General features: G+C 48.5%; 1 protein-coding gene across 5 annotated transcripts; it reads right to left on the bottom strand.

Moving 5' to 3' along the window:
- Positions 1 to 5,258: 5,258 nt before the first annotated feature.
- LOC125435749 (transmembrane protein 229b-like) lies at positions 5,259 to 23,543 on the bottom strand. Of its 5 annotated transcripts, none has more exons than XM_048502116.1 (3): positions 23,389 to 23,543; positions 10,511 to 10,608; positions 5,259 to 6,297 (listed from the first exon to the last, which is right to left on the bottom strand). In XM_048502116.1, exon 3 carries the CDS (start codon positions 6,285 to 6,287, stop codon positions 5,805 to 5,807), a length of 483 nt encoding a protein of 160 aa, XP_048358073.1. In that variant the 5' UTR covers positions 6,288 to 6,297; positions 10,511 to 10,608; positions 23,389 to 23,543; the 3' UTR covers positions 5,259 to 5,804. The 5 variants fall into 5 exon arrangements, with proteins under 5 accessions (XP_048358073.1, XP_048358076.1, XP_048358074.1 ...); XM_048502119.1 differs by having other exon boundaries at positions 10,511 to 10,603; XM_048502117.1 differs by having other exon boundaries at positions 23,394 to 23,543.
- Positions 23,544 to 24,022: the final 479 nt, after the last annotated feature.

Genomic DNA, 24,022 nt, shown 5'->3' with positions numbered 1-24,022 from the left:
GCCAGCATGGCCAATTGTAGTCCATAACATCTGGAGTGCCAAAGGTTTGCCACCACTGCCCTAGATGCACATCTACCTGGCAAATAGATGTTGCCCTGACAACCACCCTGCGAGGTAGGTCCTACCCATAAACAGCCTGAAAGACCCTGCTGCGATGTTGTGTTCATGCGATGCCTTTGGCCAACTTGAGATGTCTCGTCACCAGGTCGCTAACCTCAGAGGGCCACCGTGAGAAGTGAGTCTGGGGCCTTTCAGCACCCTCCCCCCCCCAAGTACCTGGAATGGGGGTCTGACATTCCCTCTCCAGGGCTTGTATCACTGCCAGCTGGGCCCTGGAGGGGAGGGGGTAAGAAATACAGCAACTAGAACTGGACACAATATTTTAAATGAGACTGCACCTTTGATCTACGCAGGGACATTATAATATTGGCCATTTTATTTTCAATTCATTCAACCTCCGACATAACGTTTGCCTTTTTCACACTGGATCGGCACTTTCTCTACGACCTCAAGTTCATACCTGGGGTGGAGGAGGCTCTGAGGTGGGAGATGGTAGAATGGAGCATCCCACTTCTTGCCACTGATGGTAGAGCCTCTATCACACAGGTGTCAAACTCGCGGCCCTCCAGATGTTCATAAACTACAATTCCCATCAGCCTTTGCCAGTACAGCCAATGCTCATGTTGGGAGGGACTGATGGGAATTGTAGTTCATGAACATCTGGAGGGCCGCGAGTTTGACACCCCTGCTCTATCACATCAAAGAGCTCCCTGCAGAAAAGAGAGTATGCACACGGGGTTGCCAATCTCCTGGTGGGGCCTGGAGTTTTCTTAGAATTACAAGTGCTCTCCAGACAACAGTGCAGAAAATGCCAGGAGTTTTTTTTTGGGGGGGGGGGGCTGTGGAATTTGTGTGTGACATCAGTGACAGCTGATTTATGGCAGCCCTGTAGGGTTTTCAAAGCAAGAAACATTTGGAGGTGTTTTGCCATTGCCTGCCTCAACATCATGAGCCCTAGATAGATAGCTAGATAGCTAGCTAGCTAGATAGATAGATAGATAGATAGATAGATAGATAGATAGATAGATAGATAGATAGATAGATAGATAGATAGATAGATAGATAGATAGATAGATAGATAGATAGATAGATAATTTTGGTGTGTTTTGGAGGTGCCATCCACATACTAACCAGGGTTGATCCTGCTTATTAGCCTGGGGCTATCTGGGCCAACAAACTATAAACAGTAATTTTTAAAAATCAGTACAGAAAATGATGTGGCCAATTATCACCCAGTCTCATATTTACCCTTCTGGGCAAAGTGATTGAGTCAGCAGCAGCGACCACTAAGGCAAACAGGCGTAACTAAGGCAAAAATTACGTGGCAAAATCACCAATTAGTAACCCCCTCTCGACACACACAAATAATTAGTAACCTACTCTCGGGAACCTGTGAGAACCTGCTGGATCCCACCTCTGGATACACCTCTGAAGATGTTAGGAACAAGATCTACCAGACCACGGCCACACAGCCCGGAAAACCCACCACAACCAGTTGAATCCGGCCATGAAAGCCTTCGACAATACATAGTACAGAGCAAAGTTGCCAGTATTTTGTGACATCGTCTCTTCAGTGGCTACCCTATTGCCAGTGCAGAAGAGCCCTCTTGAATAGTTCAGTTTTGCATAGTTAGTAAAGAGAGGAGTTGGTGAGATTGAATGGGAAAATTAGTTGGGCCCATTCTTTGGTCAATTTCAATAAAGGTCACAGTGCATGTGATTAGTCCCAATATTTTTATTTCATAGTGATGCAACTTGAATATGGGCATTTTTCCTCAATTTCAATAATCAGATGTCATCCAAGTCAAGAATCAATATAATGTAAGAAGTTTAGCAAAATAAGGACTGATAACAAATACTGCAAAAACAGGCTCTTACTCACCCATCCATCTGGAAATACTGGGGTTGTATTTCGGTCATATTAGAAGGATATTTGTGGCTGTACTGGTGGAGGATCCTGAAGATGCCAGCCACAGATGCATAAACGTCAGGAGAGAATGCTGCTATCATACAGCTCGAAACCACATACCACAATCTCAGTGACCCGCCATGGTTTCACATATATATCTGGAAATAATTTTAGGCTGTCTCTGCTCCTCATTGGCTGTTGCTGTGTTGTTACAAGAACAGCATTCTTGTGGTTACAAGAACAGCAGTCATTTTCCCAACTGGATTTTCTTGTGTGGACCAGCCAGTCCAGGTGGGAGTTATTGCTAACATGCAATACCCAGGAATGTTGAAATCCAAGCGGGATTGCATGCAAGGCTATGAGCTAAAGTCCTAGCTATGTTTCTGATAAGAGAGGGGAGGAAATTTGCAATCTATGCTCATTAGAATCCATACGCAATGTCCTGCTCGTGATGATGGGTTGTGTTTCAAGCAGGCTAATGCAGCCCCCGCTCTGCAATATCGGGTGAGAATTCCTGCTTGACCTTGTTTGGTTTCGGCCTGGGCTTACTCTGTGTGTGTGTGTGTGTTTTGCTGTCAAGTCACAGCTGACTTATGGTGATCCTGTAGGGCTTACAAGGTAGGAGACATTCAGAGGTGGTTTGCCACTGCCTGCCTCTTGAAGGTCTCCCATCCAAATACTTGTCAGGATCTAGGCCTGTGGTGACGAACATTTGGCACTCCAGATGTTATGGACTACAATTCCCATCAGCCCCTGCCAGCATGGCCAATTGGGCCAGTCAGCCTAAATCTCAGCCTAGATCAGTGGTGGCGAACCTCAGCCTAGATCAGTGGTGGCGAACCAATTGGCCATGCTGGCAGGGGCTGATGGGGATTGTAGTCCATAACATCTGGAGTGCCAAAGGTTCGCCACCACTGATCTAGGCTGAGATTTAGGCTGACTGGCCCAAGGTCGCCCAGCAAGCTTCCATGGCATTCAAACCTGGGTTTCCCAAGTCCAACTTAAGAGGGAATTGGAGTGGGTGGTTTGCTACAGTTTAAATACCCTGATGGCGCATTAGTCAGCTGACTGTTCCAATTCATCAACAGTTGGGGACGTTCCCCACCCACTCTGATGGGGTCATGTGGATCATTTTGGGAGGACCCTGATTTTTATCTAGGCTCAATCATGCAATATAACATGCCTGTAGCTTGGGATGCTTGAGTCTTCTGTCTTCTCCTTGTGACAATCTCTCCCCTGTCCTCCCCAAGTGCGGGCACTTACACACGTGCGTAGTGCTAGCTGGGGCAATGCTTGGCGCAAGTGAAGAAATCGTTTCTGGCTCACTCGGCTGGCAAACTGTGGCGGAGCCCTGCAATTTTGGCGAGACTTTGTTGAAATAAAGAAGCTGAGGTGGCGGGACGCCTCACCGGTTAGATGTAAGAAATGCAGCTGCAGCAGCCCAGTTTGCGTGCTGTCACGTGGTGGCCGTTGCCTTTTCCAGGTGGTGTCTGGAGATCTCCTGGAATTCCAACGACTCTCCAGACTACAGAGATCGGTTTCCTGCTTTGGAGGGCCTCTATGGCATTAAGTAAAGTTAAGTTTTACCAAAGGTCACGGAGGTGGATTAAATGTGCAGTCGTAATGAGCAGATGCATATATCATCTTCTTCGCCCACCCCGGGGGAGGCATAATTGTGTTTTTAATTAACACACTCTGGTAGTGGGCTTGCTACATGTGGCTAGGGGGCTATAGTATGTTGTATGCAGCAGGTGGAGCAGGGAGATTGCAGCTCCCAATATCTCTCCAAACCAATAGGAGGAGGAGAGAATACCTAAGAGGGGGGAAAGGGAATCAAACCAAGCTGCCCGCTGCTGTTGGTGCGCCTGCCCGTCCGGGGCCCGTGCTTGCAAGACACTAAGCCAATAAACAGCCACATCTTTCAGGAGCAAGAAGCACAGCTAAGACCCCCTATCAGGAGAATGTTTTCCCCCTAAACCAGGGGTCGGCAACCTTTAACACCCAAAGAGCCATTTGGACCCGTTTTCCACGGAAAAGAAAACATTTGGAGCCGAAAACGTCACTTTTGCCCGCACAAACCCTCTCTGTGCAAAGAGATCGAATAACAAGAGTTCCACGCAAGTGCGCACTTCGGGTTCCCATTAGACACGGTAATGCGGGGCCGAAGGAAAGAGGGAAAGCATTGCGTATGAAGTGGAAATAAAATGGGACTAGGCTTGGAGGCTCTTTGTCTGCAATGCCTTCTATTCCCTCCTCCCATTTTATGTTGCTTTGCCCTTTCATGGGCTATTCAGGTCCCAAGCCACGTGGAGCCGCAGTACAAGGACGGAAGAGCCGCATGCGGCTCCGGAGCCACAGGTTGCTGACCCCTGCCCTCAACCAACCAGCAGGAATGCACATCAGACCAACCACTGCCCGAAGCTCTCTGGGAAAACGTGTGCTTTACGGAAGGTGCCTTCGGCTGGCAGGAAGCATGTCTGCTGGCTGGACAGATCTGTGGGTTTGGAAAGCCAGGAACGAGGGGGCAAGGGGGGGTCGCCAGGAAACAGGGCGTTCCAAATGCTAGGGAAATCTCTTCTTCTTGGAGATTACAATGCTCATACAACACGTATGGTAGCTCTATACTTGACAACCATTTTAAAGTGCTAATTTATTCCCATTTTATTACTTTTAACTGTATTTTATATATATATATATATATATATATATATATATATATATATATATATATATACCAGTACACTAAACCAAATTGGTTCATTATTTGGCACAGAATCAAATTTTTAAATATCAAATATGATACATAAAACAAACGTAGAACTTCTTATAAAAGATAGGTATCTTCTCCAATCTGTCTAATATTCGGCATGGTAGGATACCTATTGCTGTATTATTTTGCTTTTAACTTGCTAAACAGATCTATTTCTATTGCAGTAATTTTCTTATATTAGGGGATACTTGTATTTCTACATATTATCATACATTGATGTGTAGGGGTATTTACTGTCATTTGCTCTGGCTATTTCCTTGAAAAAAAAATCTGAAGTGATTTGAATCCCTCGAAGTCAAGTTATGTGGACTATTTCCTTGCTACTGAACTATACTTGAGACTGCAGAATGTGTCTGTGTAAATCTTGATCTATCTATGCCTATTAAAGGTTAATAAAGATAAAGATGCTAGGGAAATGCTCCTTCTGCCCACAAAGCTCACAGGGGCCAAAAGGTGTCCTCGGTTCCTCGGGTCCCAGCCCAGGTACAGTTCACGGAAAGCAGGAATATCAATCCACTCTTAAAAACAAATAATTTATTAATAATATTTTATTCAAAATAAACGGAGTTGCTACAAGTCAGTTTGTTGGGAAGGAACCCTGAAAAGAATGGAGTTCTCAGCCTTCAATCAGACCTCTGCCTTGTTTTTAGGATCTTGCTCTGTGGCAAATCCAGGGATGGAAGAGCAGGGGGGTGATGGTCCTTTCCCCTTGGGAAGTTTTTTAAAATTACCACTGAACTATTTAGCAGTTTTCATGTGCAGCTCGTGGAGAGGACCCAAACGAGGAGAATATGGAAGGTGGGACTTGTCTGTGACCCTCAACCAAGTTCAGATCTCTGGCGGTTCCCCCAGGTTGGCTCATAGAGGCAGGAAGATGTTCCTGGTTGTTCCTTCCTCTTGTGCTTTCCAGAAGAGGGAGAAAGGGACCAGAGGGATTGCAAAGAAAGGAAACCCTCCCAGGGAGGGTGTTTTGTTAAAAAGGAAGCTGGGTTTGAGAGAAGGACGCAGCTGATCTCCAACTCCAACTGACACCCCTCTCCCCTCCCCCTCCCGGCCCAACCAAGATCAGTCGTCTTTCAGTTCAAATCTGGGCATAGGTTTCTTCTCGGCTTTCCAGGGCTCGGCCAGCAGGATCCGCAGCGTGTTGCAGATGACCAGTTTCTCCAGCAGAAGGGAGCCCACGAACCAGAAGAGGAAATACTCCAAGGCGATCAGGCCCATCAGGTTGTAGCTGTACTCGCCGTAGTCCCAGGGACAGGCTCCAAAGCAGGACAGGAGGCCGCCCGTGCCGAGCTCCCATGAGTAGATGCACAGGATGTAGAGGAGGCAGCGGGTCAGGAGGCAGCAGTCATTGCGCAGAGCCAGGTAGATGCGCTCCAAGGTCAGGCCGCAGAAGCCGTAGGCCAGGAAGGAGCCCAGGCTGCCGGCACGCTCGAAAGGGCTGTCTTCGCCCACCATGGCTGCAAAGATCTTCTCCAAGAAGAAGCCGTGGATGGCGTAGATGTAGCCCCGGCACAGCTGCGGCAGGGGCTCGGGCGGGCTCCCCATGGCTTGCAACCTGCAAGGAAGGAGATGGTGGGGTTCAGGTGCCCTGCGTACGCTCGGGGCTGAAGGGACTCTAAAAGCAGCCAGGCTTGAACCCACGGGACTGTCTTGTGAGGCCACTGAGGGAGGGGGTGGGACCAGTGGTGGGATCCAAAAATTCTAGTAACAGGTTCCCATGGTGGTGGGATTCAAACAGTGATGTAGCGCCAATGGGGCGGGGCACGACGGGGGCGTGGCCGGGCATTCCAGGGGCGGGGCATTAATAATTTCTCTGTTACTGTAAAAAACTCTTACTGTTAAAAAAAGTTCCTAATTTCCAGCTGGTATCTTTCTGTCCATAATTTAAACTCATTATAGCAAGTCCTATCGTCTACTGCCAACAGAAACAACGACTTCTTCTCCACTTGACTGCCTGTCAAATACTTAATACTTTCAAATACTTAATTTTGTTTCTAGAAATCAAAAGAAGGAGACTTTCCTTAAACCAGGAACTTTACCATATTTCTAAAATATGTTTTTAAAACAGCCCAACAGGGAGAATGATCCCGTTTTCTACCTTCGCTAACCAGCCACATAGGAGACAACAGAACTTTATGATTTTTGGACCTAATGGAATTTCTAACGGAAAAGCAGACCCAATTAGTAACCCCCCTCTCGGCACACACAAATAATGAGTGACCCACTCTCGGGAACTGGAGAGAACCTGCTGGATCCCACCTCTGGGTGGGACGGCCTCATCTGGGTCTCTGCCAGATTTTGGGGGTCTCTGAGCTGCATGTTCATCTTCCTGTTGCCAACCACAGTGGCCACGCCAGAGGAAGATGTGCATTTCCCACAAAACCACCCGCTCTGGTACCATTTTCTTCCCATCAGGACCTTCTGTCGGCCCCTAATTCTGATCCTCACCAGTATTGGAGGGTCTTATTGGAGGTTCTGTTCTCTGTGCCTCCAGTTCTAGGAGTCTGTGTATGTTTTTAATATTATTAACCAGCTTGAGAATTTAAGTTATAAGTTTGGGATATTTATTTCTATTTTATTCAGGTCAGTTGTACCCCAACTTTCTCTCCAGTGGGGACCGAAAGTGGCTTATAGTTTTTCCTCACAACAGCCGTGTAAGGTAGGCCAGGCTGAGAGGCTCAGGATCATGCAGCAAGCGCCCATGGCAAAGTGGGGATTTGATTGTGGGTCTTCCATATGCTAGTCTGACACTCTGACCATGACTCTGCTGGGATATAAACATGGAGGTCACGATAGACCCAGCCTGTGACCCCCACCCCACCCCTTCCTATGTTTCTATCCCCATCTCTGCCAACGGAAGGTCACCCTGTTACGTATCTGATGAAGTGAACACGGCATGAGTGATTGCCACAGAAATCTTGATGATGGTTTCAGACAGTGTTACGCCAGCTGTCGCCTATCTGTTCCCAAGCTTACCTATGCAGACACGAGGACTAGAAGCTTGAATGTTTTAACTCCTGAAAAAGCTGACATTCCTAACCGTCGAGATTTTGACCTCCAACCTGAGCTTGACCAACGGGTGTCATCAGAGCAGAGGTCTATTTGAGGATGCTAATGTATTCCCCAAACACGTTTCTTCATCTCTTTGAAGCTTATCTTATCATGTGCCAGGAGTGTCCGCCAGCTGTTTACCTTGAGCAGCTGCCAACACGAAAGGGAAGAAATGGACACACCTCTCCCGTCAAAAATGGAAGCTCTGATATTCCATGACAGATGGAAGAACTTGTAAAAAGATTCGCAAGAAAAACAAACTCCAGTGTGGAACGGCTGAGTTGGAGTGTTGCACTACAATCCGAGAGACCCAGGTTTGAATCTCTACTCTGTCATGGAGGCTTGCTGGGTGACCTTGTGCCAGTTGTATTTTCTCTGCCTGGCCTACCTCACAGGGTTGTTGTGAGGATCAAACAGGAGAATGTTTCAAGCCGTGTTGGGTCCCCACAGGGAAGAAAGGTGGGATATAAATAAACAAACAAACAAATACATAAATAAATAAATAATCTACCTCTGGATCATTTTCTCCCACCCGACCTCCCGGTTCTGCATTATGCTCTCCTGACCACCCTGTGAGGTGAACTAGACTGAGAGAAGGCAACTGGCCTACAGTCACCCACAGAATTTCACAACAGAGCAGGGATCTGCATGTGGTTCTCCCGCAGCCTAGCTCAACCCTCTAACTGATGTACCAGTCCCATCAAGCTCAACTGGCAGCAGTTAGCGCCCTAGGGAAAATAATTGCTTGTCACTAGAGGTTTGCATATATTGTTTATCTCACTCCTGTTGGGCAGGGTCCCCTCCTAGCTTGTTTACTCTGCAGATGAGGTAACCCACCTCCTTCTGGAGTTTCAAGGTCCTTCCTGGTAATAGCCCCCCACCCCCAGCCCTTCCTCTGCCAACGGAAGGACACCCTGTCCAGTATCTGATGAAGCGGACACGGCAAGAAGGATTGCCACAGTCACAGGGCCAGTGCCCAAAGTGGGGGTCCACAGCATCAGTGTGGTGTAGTCCAAGTGGGACAGGATACTCCGGGGTGTGTACGACAAGTGTGGCTTGTACAATGTTCCCAATGTCAAACAGGCCAAGTGCCATAATTGTCTTTTTGTGACTTACAAGAAAACAACGATGGCACTCGGCCCTTCTGACATTGGGTATTTTGTACAAGTCACACTTTGATTGCTTATAGACATATATGTCTATTTATGGGCATGTGTGAAATATCCTTTTTCTGTATTGTCGAAGGCTTTCACGGCCGGAACCAATTGGCCATGCTGGCAGGGGCTGATGGGAATTGTAGTCCATAACATCTGGAGTGCCAAAGGTTCGCCACCACTGCTCTATAATATTATACTCCACGGAGGTCTCTTGCCTCCCCAAACCCTACTCTGCATATGCTCCATGTCCAAATCAGCAGGAATTTCCCAACCCACAGTTGGCAACTCTGCAGGGGTCCTCCTGACCCCAGATGCTCACCTCTGGGGGGCACACAAGAGGGGGGCCAGCCCACAATTACAGAACCACCTTCCCAGGGAGGTACTTGGGTCTTCGGGAGACGGTTGAAAACGATTTTATTCACGATGGCATGGGGCAAAGTTCAGCAGCAGTTCTGACGGGCGTTTCTGAATTATGGGTTTATGTTGTTAGTGTCTTTTATTCCATGTGTTTTATCTATGATTGCAAGCGGCCTCGAGCTCTGTAAGAAAGGAAGGCGGCTGGGAAATGTTTGAAAGAAAGAAAGAAAGAAAGAAAGAAAGAAAGAAAGAAAGAAAGAAAGAAAAAGAAAGAAAGAAAAAGAAAGAAAGAAAGAAAGAAAGAAAGAAAGAAAGAAAGAAAGAAAGAAAGAAAGAAAGAAAACACTTCTTCACGCAACGTGTGATTGGTGTTTGGAATATGCTGCCACAGGAGGTGGCGATGGCCACTAACCTGGATAGCTTTAAAAAGGGCTTGGACAGATTTATGGAGGAGAAGTCGATCTATGGCTACCAATCTCGATCCTCCTTGATCTCAGATTGCAGATTAGCAGACCAGGTGCTCAGGGGGAGCAGCAGCAGCAGAAGGCCATTGCTTTCACATCCTGCACGTGAGCTCCCAAAGGCACCTGGTGGGCCACTGCGAGTAGCAGAGAGCTGGACTAGATGGACTCTGGTCTGATCCAGCAGGCTAGTTCTTATGTTTTTAAATTCCAGCAACCCAGTGGCCACACATTGGCCATCCGATCCCCGCCCCTCCCCAGTTTATGCATTATACAGGGAAAGTCCTTTCTTTGGCCTGCACCGAATCAGCTACCAGTTCATCCCCCCCCCCCGCCCGCCCGCCCCAAACACACAGCATCTTCTGCCAATTTCTAAGTCTGAAGATCTCTTGCCCAGTATTGTTGGGGTTCATTTTTTAGCATCGGTTTTATTCCATGCAATATTTGGCTTTAACCGACCTGAGACAGTGGGACAGAAATGTTTAAAAATCTCTATTAGGGCAGAAAATCCAATCAAATAAACAGATTGACAATGTCTGTTGTCATGTTTGAAAAAGAATCTGGCATCTGGGTGATCATATAGTCAGGTGCATAAACGACACACGAGGATAGACTCCAAGATTCTTTTAGGGTGACTGCAAAGACTCCGTGGCTGCATTTGGAAGGAACTCTTTAAGACCTTGGTCTACTCCCCCCCACCCCCCACCCCCTGCCTGGTCAAATCCAAAAGCCAGGTTCTCACCTTTGGATGGCTGCCAGTCCCTGGGCCCTTCGTTGTTCTGAGCTTCTGTCAGCAACAGGGCTCTTCAAGAGAGGAAACTTCTGGATCCTCTTCCTGTGCTGCAAAAGAGTGATCCGTAATGGTTAGGGCGGCCTGGTGAAAACTGAACACCTGGTCCCAGAGAGTTCCCACCCTCGATGCTGTAGGCGAGTCGTTTCCGCTTCTCCCGGCCTCAATTTCCCCATCCGAGGTGTGTTCCCAAGAGGCAGCCAACCTCTGTGGAAGGCATAATTAAATGCCAAGGCAGGGAGTTCACCGGCCATCCTACCCTTCTCGTTTCTCCTCGATCCTTTTGCCAAAACAAAACCCGAGTCAGAAGAAGACTTGCTTTCCGCTGTGGTTGGGGCTGCAGGGATGCGCCTCGGAAATTATCTGTTGCTTGGGAGGATCTCAGCGGTAAACACAGATATTGCGGCAAAGGCTGCCCACAAGTCTTGCTTTGCCCTGCCCTTTCCCTCACTGACGACAGAAAGGCACTCTGCACCTGCTCAGAGGGACTGTCTTCTTCAAAAAGTCTCATAAATTCCCAGGGGGAGTTCTAGCATTGCTAGGCAAGTTCTGGGGGGAAATCCAGGAGGCCTCTGGATCCCTTCTCCCTTCCCTGACTTAATATAAAAAGGCACGCTTCCATTAATCTGACAGCCAGTGTGGCACAGTGGTTAGAGTGTCAGACTGGAAACTGGGAGAACCAGGTTCAAACCAAGGCTCGAATCCCCCCCTCGGCTGCAGAATGGCGGGAAGTGCTATCGAGTTACAACTGACTTATGATAACCCCATCAGATTTTGAGGCAAGAAGTGTAAAGATATGGTTTTCCGTTCTTGCTTCCACATGGGCTGAGAGTTCTGAGAGAACTGTGAGTGGCCCAAGGTCACCCAGCAGGCTTCATGTAGAGGGGCAGGGAAATGAAACTGGTTCTCCGTGTTAAAGTCCTCTGCTCTTAACCAATAAGCCACACTGACTCTTAGATTAGCCTCCCTCACAGGGTTGTGGTGAGGATAAAGCAAAGAATGATGTACGCTGTTCTGGATCCCCATTGAGGGAGAAAGGTGGGGTACAAATAAGAACATGCATTCTGGTTACCCCACTGGACCCCATCTAGAATGTGACTCTTTGGCCCCTTCCGCACATGCAGAATAATGCACTTTCAATCCACTTTCACAATTGTTTGCAGGTGGATTTTGCTATTCCACACAGTCAAATCCACCTGCAAAGTGCCTCGAAAGTGCATTATTCTGCATGTGCGGAAGGGGCCCCTGTCTGACCTACCGGTATTTAGAGTGCCACTGTAACCTCAGCTTGTGAGTTCTGTGGGGCAGTACTTGGAAGGAGTTGCAAAGAAACAAAATTTAAAACAAAATGGTTTACTTTCTTAACAAATAACACTTTTAACATTTAACCCATTACAGTCCTGTTAAGTTGCATTTTCAAGTCCTGTGCTGCAAAAGAGTGATCCCTAATGGTTAGGGCGGCCCTAATGGTGATCCCTAATGGTTAGGGCAGCACAGCAGCAGTGGTGTAGGAGGTTAAGAGCTCATGTATGTAATCTGGAGGAACCGGGTTTGATTCCCAGCTCTGCCGCCTGAGCTGTGGAGGCTGATCTGGGGAATTCAGATTAGCCTGTACACTCCCACATACGCCAGCTGGGTGACCTTGGGCTAGTCACAGCTTCTCGGAGCTCTCTCAGCCCCACCCACCTCACAGGGTGTTTGTTGTGAGGGGGGAAGGGCAAGGAGATTGTCAGCCCCTTTGAGTCTCCTGCAGGAGAGAAAGGGGGGATATAAATCCAAACTCTTCTTCTTCTTCTTCTTCTTATATTTACAGTCTACTGATATTGCTGAGTCCAATTCTTCTTTGCAAGTGGGTTGGCTCCTGAAGACTCCAAGGGCTTGATGAACAGGATTCAACATGATGAAGGTTTCCAGGAGAACTCTCACCCATCACAAACATAAAACCCCTTAACAAGGTGTTGAGGGCTTATAGAAATCAAGGTCCGAGTCTGGTAGCCTTGTCTCCTCCAAACTACATGAGCTCTGCAGCCTCCTGCTGCTTTGAGTCTCCACCCCTTTCTGAGTCAACCCATTCTGAGCATGGGGGTTACACCAGCTCTGAGACTGGAAATACTTGGAAATTTGGTGGGTGGAGCCTGTGGTGGGCAGAGTTTGGGGAGGGGGAGTCCTCAGCAGAGTGTTGTCATCCCAAAGAATCCACCCTCCAAAGCCGCCATTTTCTCCAGGAGAATGGATCTTGGTCTTCTGAAGATCCATTATAATAGTGGGAGATCTCTAGGCGTCACCTGAAGGTTGGCAACCCAACTGTACCTGTTGGCAAGACTGTATCTCTCAGGCAAAGGAAGGTTTTTCACATCAGATCCTTTAGCTGGAGATCTCTCCGATGCCTTGGTTCACAGGTGTCAAACTCGCGGCCCTCCAGATGTTATGGACTACAGTTCCCATCATGGGAACTGTAGTCCATAACATCTGGAGGGCCGCGAATTTGACATCTATGCCTTGGTTGGTCACCAAGGTATTCCGTTCCTCAAGAAGAAGAGAAGAAGAAGAATTTGGATTTCTATCCCCCCTTTCTCTCCTGTAAGGAGACTCAAAGGGGCTGACAATCTCCTTGCCCTTCCCCCCTCACAACAAACACCCTGTGAGGTGGGTGGGGCTGAGAGAGCTCCATAGAGCTGTGACTAGCCCAAGGTCACCCAGCTGGCGTGTGTGGGAGTGCACAGGCTAATCTGAATTCCCCAGATAAGCCTCCACAGCTCAGGCGGCAGAGCTGGGAATCAAACCCGGTTCCTCCAGATTAGAATGCACCTGCTCTTAACCACTACGCTGCTTGACCTTTTCCTCCTCTGGGCTCTTTCCCCTCCAATCACAAAGATTTCTTTAACCCACCAGGGAACTGCAGAATGAAAGGGGGTCTCAATGCCCAAGGATGATCATACAGGAGGCCTCTCTCTGTGCCAGATTTTTCAGGCTAGATCAGGGAGGGTTTGGAGGTATCTCTGTGGCTTTATTTCGTGTCCTGTGACTGCCGTTCAAATTAAAACGGGGGGCTGGGTACAAACTTCCCCTGACAGTGTTGCCACTCTCCAGGCGAGACCTGAAGACCTCCTGGAATGGCAAATGAGCTCCAGCTGGCAGAGAGCATGAGCCCCGGAGGCCGTGGTTTCTTTGGAGGGCGGTCCCGATGGAATTACATCCACTGAATTATATCCTATGGAATTATATCCCCACCCAAATCTCCAGGAATTTCTGAACTCGGAGTTGGCAACCCTGTCTTTGAAAGACCTCTGCTCTGTCGAGAAGGAACGTTAGGTTCCCCCTGTGGTCTGCCCTGCCCCTGCTTTTCCCCTGTCTCTTGCTCTAGCGAGCACATGCTGTTGTGTGATGTGATATGAAAACACACACGCACCCCTCCCACAATCACTGGCTGTTCAGCTGATGAAGCTGGCAAATTGTTCTTCTCACAGACATGAAGAAGAGACCGGACTTTGACCCACAAGAGGCTAGCGGGAAGCTTCGTTTCCCCAGACCTTTCTGGTCTGTGTGTACAGACTTTTCCTGTGTCTGCTGGTCTGACCAAATAGCTTCAGAAGGCTTTGGGAAAACCTGACTGATCTGTGTAGTCCCCAGAGGGTGAAAGCAGGAGGGGGGAGGGAACATGCCTGACGACTACGAGGAGGAGGAGGAGGAGGAGGAGGAGAAGAAGAAGAAGAAGAAGAAGAAGAAGAAGAAGAAGAAGAAGAAGAAGAAGAAGAAGAAGAAGAAGAAGAAGAAGAAGAGCAGGAGTTTGGATTTATATCCCCCCTTTCTCTCCTGCAGGAGACTCAAAAGGGGCTGACAACCTCCTTGCCCTTCCCCCCTCACAACAAACACCCTGTGAGGTGGGTGGGGCTGAGAGAGCTCCGAGAAGCTGTGACTAGCCCAAGATCACCCAGCTGGCGAGTGTGGGAGTGTACAGGCTAGTCTGAATTCCCCAGATAAGCCTTCACAACTCAGGCGGCAGAGCGGGGAATCAAACCCGGTTCCTCCAGATTAGATACACGAGCTCTTAACCTCCTACGCCACTGCTGCTCCTGTTTCCTCTTTTAAACCACCTTCACCACTCTGGGCAACGAAAAGCGAGAGATTGTCCCCAAGCATCTCAGAACATCAGAAGAGCCCTGCTGAATCAGACCAGTGGGCTATCTTTGCCCTCATCCTCTCTCATTCGAGGTCAGCCGTTTCTTCTGGAGAACCCACAATAGGGCATACAGGCTGGGGCCTTTGCTCGATGCTCTTCCTGGCCCTGGGATTCGGAGGTTCACCGCTTGTTCCCTTCAGTCTCCATGGCTCGTGGCCACTGATAAACCTGCCCTCCAGGAATATGTCTAATCCTCTTTAATGCTGTGCATGTCAGTGGCCATAACTATATCCGCTGGCGGCCAATTCCACACCTGAATCCCTTGTTGTGTCAAGAAGCATTTCCTTTTGACTGCCTTACTCCAAGCACCCTTGTCTCTTGCTGGGATTATGGGTGGGGGCATTTATAGAAGGTTAGATAGGGAGGAAGAGAGAGGAGAGAGAGAGAGAACCATACAATCATAGAGTTGGAAGGGGCCATAGAGGCCATCTAGTCCAACCCCCAGAGGAGAGCAGCAGTGGTGTAGGAGGTTAAGAGCTCGTGTATCTAATCTGGAGGAACTGGGTTCGATTCCAGCTCTGCCGCTTGAGCTGTGGAGGCTTATCTGGGGAATTCAGATTAGCCTGTATACTCCCACACAAGCCAGCTGGGTGACCTTGGGCTAGTCACAGCTTTTCGGAGCTCTCTCAGCCCCGCCTACCTCACAGGGTGTTTGTTGTGAGGGGGGAAGGGCAAGGAGCTTGTAAGCCCCTTTGAGTCTCCTGCAGGAGAGAAAGGGGGGATATAAATCCAAACTCTTCTTCTTCTTCTTCTTCTTCATTGCAGGATCAGTCTAGAGCACCCCGACCAGCTGCTACTTGAGAACTGCCAGAGAGGAGGAGCTCACCTCCGCCCTAGGCAGCCGATTCTACAGCTGAACTAATCTCACCATAATCCCCCCCCCCCAAAAAAGTTCAGTCATACTGGTTGTGGTGGGTTTTCCGGGCTGCGTGGCCGTGGTCTGGTGGATCTTGTTCCTAACTTTTTGCTTGCATCTGTGGCTGGCATCTTCAGAGGTGTATCACAGAGGGAAGTCTGTTACACACTGTGTCTAGTGAGAAGGGAAAGTTTAATGGGGTATATTGCCCATGTCCCTGATTGGATGGGAGGCTCCACGTCACTCACAAGGGCGGATAGTTCGAATCTGGATTCACACACACACACACACACCAACTTCCCCACTGCTCCAGATTGCCCACGCGTTTTTCGAAAAGGTTTACTTTCGTCCAGGTTCTAAAATAACACGTGATGGAGGGCGGGGGGAGCACCAGAAACAGGATGAATGCACGTTCTGCGCTGGTGAAGTGGGAATTCTGCAGGAAACCTGGATATTTGGAGTGACGAGCACACATCTAATCCTCAGTGGGTAATAGAACACAGTGTTACCCAGAAGTGTATCCCCCCCTTGCAGTGTGTGTGTGTAACCTCAGCTTGTGGGTTCTGTGGGGCAGAACTTGGAATGAGTTTGCAACAACAAATTTTTAAAAACAAAATGGTTTACTTTCTTAACATATAACATATAACATCAACATTTAACATCACACTTCAAGGTCTGTAGGGATGAGCCGCTGATCCAGCAGCACCGTAAGTAGAGCGCTGGGATGCCAGCGCTCCTACGATCTTCTGGTCGCACCGCTCCCCCGCCCCTCACCCCCCGATGAGTCACAGGTCATGAACTACCTGGCTCACAGCCACCAGGTGTCCTAGACAAAGGGACAATGGGCCTTTGCCCCCAGGTGAGGATTTTCAGGACCCAGACAGCTTGATGTTTCTCCTCCCGCAGACGCATTAGCAGCCAGGGTGGAGACTCCTCATGCATCAGCCATGATGATCTCTTCGGTCTCCTCGCTTCTCCCGTTCCGCTTCCCCTGGCTTCCTGGCCTCTTCTGCACGCCCCCATTGTGGAACCCTCCTAATAAAAGGTGATATAGAATTGCTAGCACGCTGCAGAGTCGCTGTAGGGATCACGGACCCCCAGCGGCTCCTGCTGGCGCTCTCCCACCAGATGATATCTCCTCGTGATCCTGTCTCAAGCGTTCTTCACGGCGCTGACTCCTTGAAGGGCACGACTACAAAGGTCCTGTTCAGGTTGCATTTTCAAGTCCTTATAGTTACAGTCTACTGATACTGCCAAGTCCAATTCTTCTTTGCAAGTGGGTTGGCTCCTGAAGACTCCAAGGGCTTGATGAACAGGATTCAACATGATGAAGGTTTCCAGGAGAACTCTCACCCATTACAAACACAAAAAAGAAACCCTTAACAAGGTGTTAAGGGCTTATAGAAATCAAGGTCCGAGTCTGGTAGCCTTGTCTCCTCCAAACTACATGAGCTCTGCAGCCTCCTGCTGCTTTGAGTCTCCACCCCTTTCTGGGTCAACCCATTCTGAGCATGGGGGTTACATGTGTGCTTCTCATTTTTGTCACCCAGATGTAGAACTCTGCCCTTGCCCTTGTGGAATTGCATCTTGTTCACATCTGATTGCTGTTCCAGTGTGTTCAGATCTGCTTGGATTCTGTCTTCATACATCCACACGCACACACACAAAAGACAACCTCTTGTAGAAACAGAGGCTGGATGGCTAACTGTCAGGAGTACTTTGATTGTGTGTTCCTGCATTGCTGGGGGTCAGACTGCATGGCCCTTGGGGTCTTTTCCAACTCTATGATTCTATGAAAGATGTACTCCAAGAAAAAATTAAATTCTTAGAACTGAGCTGTGATTAAATGCCGACATTAATATTGAACAATATTAAATAACAATGATTTTGAACGTATTAAATCGAAAAAATGAATCAGACATTTACAAATGCCATAAAGCAGCAACCCAGAAAGATCTGCTGTAAACGTGGACCTTGCGAACAAAATGACAGCAGACAGCAGATTTTCCTACCCACCATTTTCAGCTGGGGGAACATTTATTCTTGGAGTTGCAGAACACACATGTTCTAAGAGCCACGACTGTCAGCTGCCTGACGAGTGCAGCTTTTATTTCTGGGAATAAACTTTCCAGCAGTTGTCAGGTGCTTCAGCTATCAAAGCACGCACTGCCCGTTTGTGGGATCCAAGGCAAAGCTGCTCTTTTCAGAGGTTAAAAGCTCACTTAGGAAAGTTATTGAAACCTTTGGCAAAAGCAAAATAGTGCAGTTGTTTGCTGTACCTCTATGTGGAGCTCTCTCCACCAAGAAGACCCAGCTGAGCTGCTGGAGTCAGGAGTCAGCTGTAAACACTTTGCAGCTGGAAATGCAGATGGGCTCACACGAAGAGGTGTGGCCCTTTAGGTATGAGACTCCCAGAGCGTGGAGGCTTTTTTAAGGGCTATTGTAACACCCATGCTCAAAATGGGTTAACCCAGTAAGGGGTGGAGACTCAAACCAGCAAGAGGCTGCAGCAGACCTCATGTAGTTGGAGGAGACAAGGCTACCAGACTCGGACCTTGGTTGTATAAGCCCTTAACACCTTGTTAAGGTAACTGAAATATTGTTGGGAACTACTGGGAAGGTAGTTGTTTATTTTTTGCTATGTTGTAAATGTTGGAGTTTACTGTTTCAGGGTTTTTTGTGGTCGTAATGGGTGAGAGTTCTCCTGGAAACCTTCATCATGTTGAATCCTGTTCACCAAGCCCTTGGAGTCTTCAGGAGCCAACCCACTTGCAAAGAAGAATTGGACTTGGCAGTATCAGTAGACTGTAAATATAAGGACTTGAAAATGCAACCTGAACAGGACCTTGAAGTGTGATGTTAAATGTTGATGTTCGATGTTATATATTAAAAAAGTAAACCATTTTGTTTTAAAAAATTGTTGTTGCAAACTCATTCCAAGTTCTGCCCCACAGAACCCACAAGCTCAGGTTACACTAGCACCTACACCTTGAATGGAACTCAAGATGGGCTGCTGTGAGAGGCAATGATTGGTTGATTGATTTCAGTCTTCAACAGCTGGTCTGTCAGCCTCCAAGTGGGGCCTGGAATTCCCCCAGAATGACAACTAACCTCCAGAGATCTGCTCCCCCTCAAGGAAACAGCAGCTTCAGGTGGACGGATGAACATCAGGGCGTGCTTGCTGAGCTCCTTTCCCACCCCAAAGTTCCCAGGCTGTGCCCCTCACATCTCTGGGAATTCCCCAGTCCTGTTTTGGAAGCCATTAGTGAAGGTCTGAATCATGGTAAGGAAAGTATGTGGTACCTGCTGGGTTGTTGTCTGAATGTATCCAGGAAAACTTTTCCTCCTAATTCATGAGAATTTAAGAGAAGGTTAAGAGGTGACATGAAAGCCATCTTTAGATATTTGAAGGGACGTCATGTTGGCGAGGGAGCAAGCTTGATTTCTGCTGCTCCAGAGACTAGGATCAGGAGTAACGGGTTCAAGGTGCAGGAAAAGAGATTCCACCTAAACATCAGGAAGAACTTCCTGACAGTCAGGACTGTTCGACAGTGGAATGCAGTACCTTGGAGTGTGGTGGAGTCTCCTTCTTTGGAGGTTTTGAAAAAGAGGCTGGATGAACATGTCGGGAGTGCTTTGATTGTGTGTTCCTGCATGGCAGGTGGTTGGACTTGATAGCCCTGGTGGTCTCTTCCAACTCTATGATTTCTAGCTACCATTTCCTCCTTGATGTATGATAGGTTTCTGTGTATTCTTGTCATGTGCGTGAAGGGGTTGTTGTTTCATCATATGCATTTTAAATGTCGTCTTCTAGAAAATGGGTCAAGAATTCCTTGGAGTGGCTACAGTGCCAGTTGTGTGACCCGCTCCTCAGCAAAACCCAGAGTTTGACAGTGCAGTTCGTCTCGAATGGAAGTTGTGTGAACGGTATCTGCTAAAACTGCAGGAGTTAACATTTCTTTTTATCAAAACAGTGGCAGACTTCTGAAAAGTCCAACTTGGATGTCCAACTTTTTGCTTGGGAAGCCCTGCCTTCCTATGGCATGAGAGCTGTCCAGATCTGTGAAGCAGGCGTCAAGGAAGAATTCAGAACTGTAATATTGAGCACAATGATTTGGCAAAACGCAGCTTTTCAGGTTCCTATATAGAGACTGGAATTGAATTTCTTCCTGTTGTAGAATCATAGAGTTGGAGGAGACCACAAAAGCCATCAAGTCCAACCCCCTGCCATGCAGGAACACACAATCAAAGCACTCCCGACATATGTTCATCCAGCCTCTGTTTAAAAACCACCAAAGAAGGAGACTCCGCCACCCTCCGAGGCAGTCAAGCAGCCCTTACTGTCAGGAAGTTCTTCCTAATGTTTAGGTGGAATCTCATTTCGCATAGTTTGAACCCATGACTCCTGGTCCTAGTCTCTGGAGCAACAGAAAACAAACTTGCTCCCTCTTCAGTGTGACATCCTTTTAAATATGGCCATCAAGTTGTGGGGAGCAGCAGCTGTACTGATGTTTTTAAAAAGGAAGTATTCATTGGAGACCATTTGTGACCTGACCTCTTTGCATGTAGCTCAGCCAACCACACAGTGGCAGCACCTTTTGGCTAGGAAAACCACCCATCTATGGAGGGGACTCTGCTTGCTATCTCACTTCCCTAGCACCCCTTTTTTGGCTGTGGGAAAGTCTGGGAGACCCCTTGTTTGAAGGGCAGGTCTCTTTTGTGTTTAACCCTTCCTGCGCTAGCCGGCCTGGAGAGTTTTGTGATTCTGTTTTGTGATTTTATGAAAATATGTACTGGAGGGAGGGGGCATTATGGGGTGTAACTCTCAGCATGTCACGGGGCAGGGGTTCCTTTTCATCTCTTTCTTTGGTATAAAAAAAAGGAGCAGCTCTTTTGTTGCTGTTAAAAGGGGCGGGGCTTCAAGAGGAATCTGCTGCTGGTACAAAAAAGTTGCTGGCCAGCTGGGGCTTTCCTAACTGTGTCAGACTCTCGAACGTGGAAATAACAGAGACCGTCCTAAAGCAGTTTATTTCTGGCAACACGAAGAGTAACAATAGAAAGCAGGATCTGAGCTAGAGAGCTCAGATCCAGGACCTATATCCTTCAAACCCCACCCCCCGCCGCCGCCGTTTCGCCCCACACCAAATGTCCACTACAGTTTCTACAACAATTGCACTACAGAGCTTCAAAGAACCTGGGAACCGTTCACACCATCTTTGAAGATGGGCTGGCGCCAGGAGGTTGCCAGGAAGGGAAGAGGGAAACATTTGCAATTCACACACAGCAAGACATCTAGGCACTGACAGGCATGGAGGTCCTGACAGACTGTGGCTAGAGATGGACTGGGAGAGAAGTGAAGAAGTAGCCAGAATCCTATACTGAATATGTAAGCCAGATGCAGAATCTGCACATGTTCAGAGGCTACAGCAGGACGGAAGAGGCTTCTCAGCAAACTGTTGGAAGCAGGGTCCAACCGGCACCGGTCCTGCTCTGGTTTTCCAAGGGAATAGCTGGCCGCTTCTAAGACCCTGTTAACGCATTGAGGGAACTAAGAATTAGTTGGGGGGGGGGGCTGGGGGGGGAGAAGAGACATAAATCTTGGCCAGCCTGTTCTTCATCTAATAGAAGCGTCTGTGGACTGGAGCTCTTGGAGAAAAGGAAACACTTTTGCCTTGAAAGAGCCCCAAGACTCCAGTTCAGATTTGCTGCTCCTAGTTGATGCTTCTGGAATCCTGAAGTCCCGGCAAAAATTCAGTTGAACCAGATTATTCATCCGTCTTCTGCTGACCAAATGCAGCTTTAGATCCATCTGCTGGCTGCAAGCAGCAGCGCCGCTGCAGTCAATTTTCTTTTCAAGGAAGCCCCCCGCCCCCCTTGACTCTGGACCAAGGTCCCTGTGCTGGGTTCCTTTGAAGTGTGGTGTTGGAGGGGACTTTTACAAATACTGTAGGAACCCCCCCCCCCCCCCAAGGCCAGTCAGTGGGTTAAAGATCAAATCAAGCCATATGTGGTCTTCCTTGGGAAAACCTTATTTGAAGGTCATGAATTCATAGAGTTGGAGCAACTTGATGGCACTTAATACAAACACCCCCTTGCCCTGTATGTATAGGGCAGTGTTAGCGAACCTTTTCAAGACTGGGTGCCCAAATTGCAACCCAAAACCCACTTGTTTATCGCAAAGTGCCAACACGGCAATTTAACCTGAATACTGAGGTTTTAGTTTTTTTAAAAACAGTTGGCTCCGAGAGCGTACATTTTCGGGGAGTAAGCTTCCGTGGTAGTCAGTGGCACTGCTTTGAAGCAACCATGCAGCTCTTCCAACGGGTGAATCACGACCCTAGGAGGGTTTACTCAGAAGCAAGCCCCATTGACAGCAACTGAGTTTGCTCCCAGGTAAAGGATCGTGCTTTAGTTCTTCGCATGAAAATCAGTGGGTTACAGGGGCGTAGCTAGGGAAAATGTAGCGGGGCCGAAATCCCTGAGTTTTTCGCTATATGGGCAGCTGCCCTCCACCACTACCACCAATATGAATGATTTTTTGCACCAGGTCATCTCAAAGTCACCATCTCATTTATAGAACATGTCCTAACTCACAAATCTGAACAAGAACACAGCAATGAGCCAATGCCACACAGCAAGAGGAAATAAAAAATGTTGAAAACATTCTCAAGAATGCTTTCAAAATGTTTTTTATTGCTGCTATGAGAAATGTTTTATGATGTTATATCCAGCACTGAGTTGCCCCCCAGCATTAGAAATACAGTACAAGAGCCAGGAAGGAAAGGAAGGGAGGAAAGGGGCGAATTTTAACAATAACAATGTAAGAAAGGCACTTACCTTAACATGAATTCACAGTCTTTAGAAATAGCATTAACTTAGAAAACTTGGAATAGCTTAAAAATAAATTATTCTTTATAAAAATAACTTAACTTGGAAATAAAATACAAATATTTCTGTACAATACATTGGGAATTAGTCTTACATGGTATAGATTTATTTACAGTCACATGCCTTTATTATCTTTATACTGTGGGAACTATTCTCGGAATCATAAACATTTCAGTAAAAACACCAAGATTTCCCATCTTGAGGATTCTCTCACAACATACTGCATAATACAGATACTAAACTCTAGAATCCATTTTTCAAGGTCCTGTCTCCACACTCAAGTCCATCTTTCAAGGACCTCTCTTCACAAATTGAGATCACAGGATCAAGACCTGGCTGGGGCTGCCCTCGGCTGCTTTGGGGGTGTCTGGCACGCTCCTTGGCCGGCAGGGCCTTCTGCAAGGATTTTTCTCCTGTAAGAGACCCTGCAAGAAAGTCTCCAGCTCTCTTACAGGAGAAAAAAATCACAAAAGGCCCTACTGGCCATCGAGTGCATCAAACAACTGAAAGTCGCCCAGGCCACCCCCCACCCTCCCAAACAGCGGCTCGCCCCCACCCCCACCCCCTCGGATCAAGACCTGGCTGGGGCTACCCTCGGCTGCTCTGGGGGTGTTTGGCGCGCTCCATGGCCAGCAGGGCCTTCTGCAAGGATTTTTCTCCTGTAAGAGAGCTGGAGACTTTCTTGCAGGCTCTCTTACAGGAGAAAAATCCTTGCAAAAGGCCCTACCCGGCCAGAGAACCATAAATACCAAACGCAGCCGAGGGGAGGAAGAGAGTCGCCCAGGCCACCCCCCACCCTCCCAAACAGCGGGTAGTCGTTGCCCCCCCCCGCCCGCCCGCCCGCCCGGCCGGATCAATCCAAGGCCAGTCTGGCTGCCTGCCAGCCAGTGCCTGCGTGCTGCTTACCTGACCTGTTGTTCGTCTTCAGGCTCCGGCAGGCAGGCGCTTGGGGACTGCTGGCGGCTCACAGAAGTGGAAAGGGCTCCCGTTACAGCAGCCTTTCCGTCGCTCCTCTTCAGGCCGTATGCTAGCCACAGGACACATGTGGTGCCTGTTCAAGCTGTGGGCCCGCCCCCTCAAACTCCCCGCCCCTCAGCCAGCCGCATGGGCCCACCAGGAGGCCTGCTTTTGCTGCAGGTCCGCCCCAGCAAGGCCAGGCACGCCCAGCAGCCCAGCTGCAGCCGGCAGTCGACGCTGCCGCCCCCCACGTGACCTGGCAGGAGCCCGCCCGGGGCGGAACGCCCCGGTTGTCCCCGTTGGAGCTACGCCAGTGGCGGGTTACCAGTGCTTATCAGGGTTACCTACCCTGCTTCCCCAAAACTAGGTTTAATGCTAATAATCGAGCCCAGTGGCCCAGGCCAGCCTAGATGTGGGTGGCGACTCTGTTTGCACGTGCCCACAGGGAGGGCTCCGAGTGCCACCTCTGGCACCTGTGCCATAGGTTCGCCATCACTGGTATAGGGTGTTCCTTTGGAAAGTCTTGTTTGTGTGTTTCAAAGGCCCCTGCAAGGCTGCAAATGAATACCTGTAGGGGGCGTGA

The sequence above is a fragment of the Sphaerodactylus townsendi genome, linkage group LG06, assembly GCF_021028975.2.
Source record: "Sphaerodactylus townsendi isolate TG3544 linkage group LG06, MPM_Stown_v2.3, whole genome shotgun sequence".
NCBI lineage: Eukaryota > Metazoa > Chordata > Lepidosauria > Squamata > Sphaerodactylidae > Sphaerodactylus > Sphaerodactylus townsendi.
Note: the sequence above shows the minus strand (reverse complement) of the source record. Positions and strands in the feature narration are given on the sequence as shown.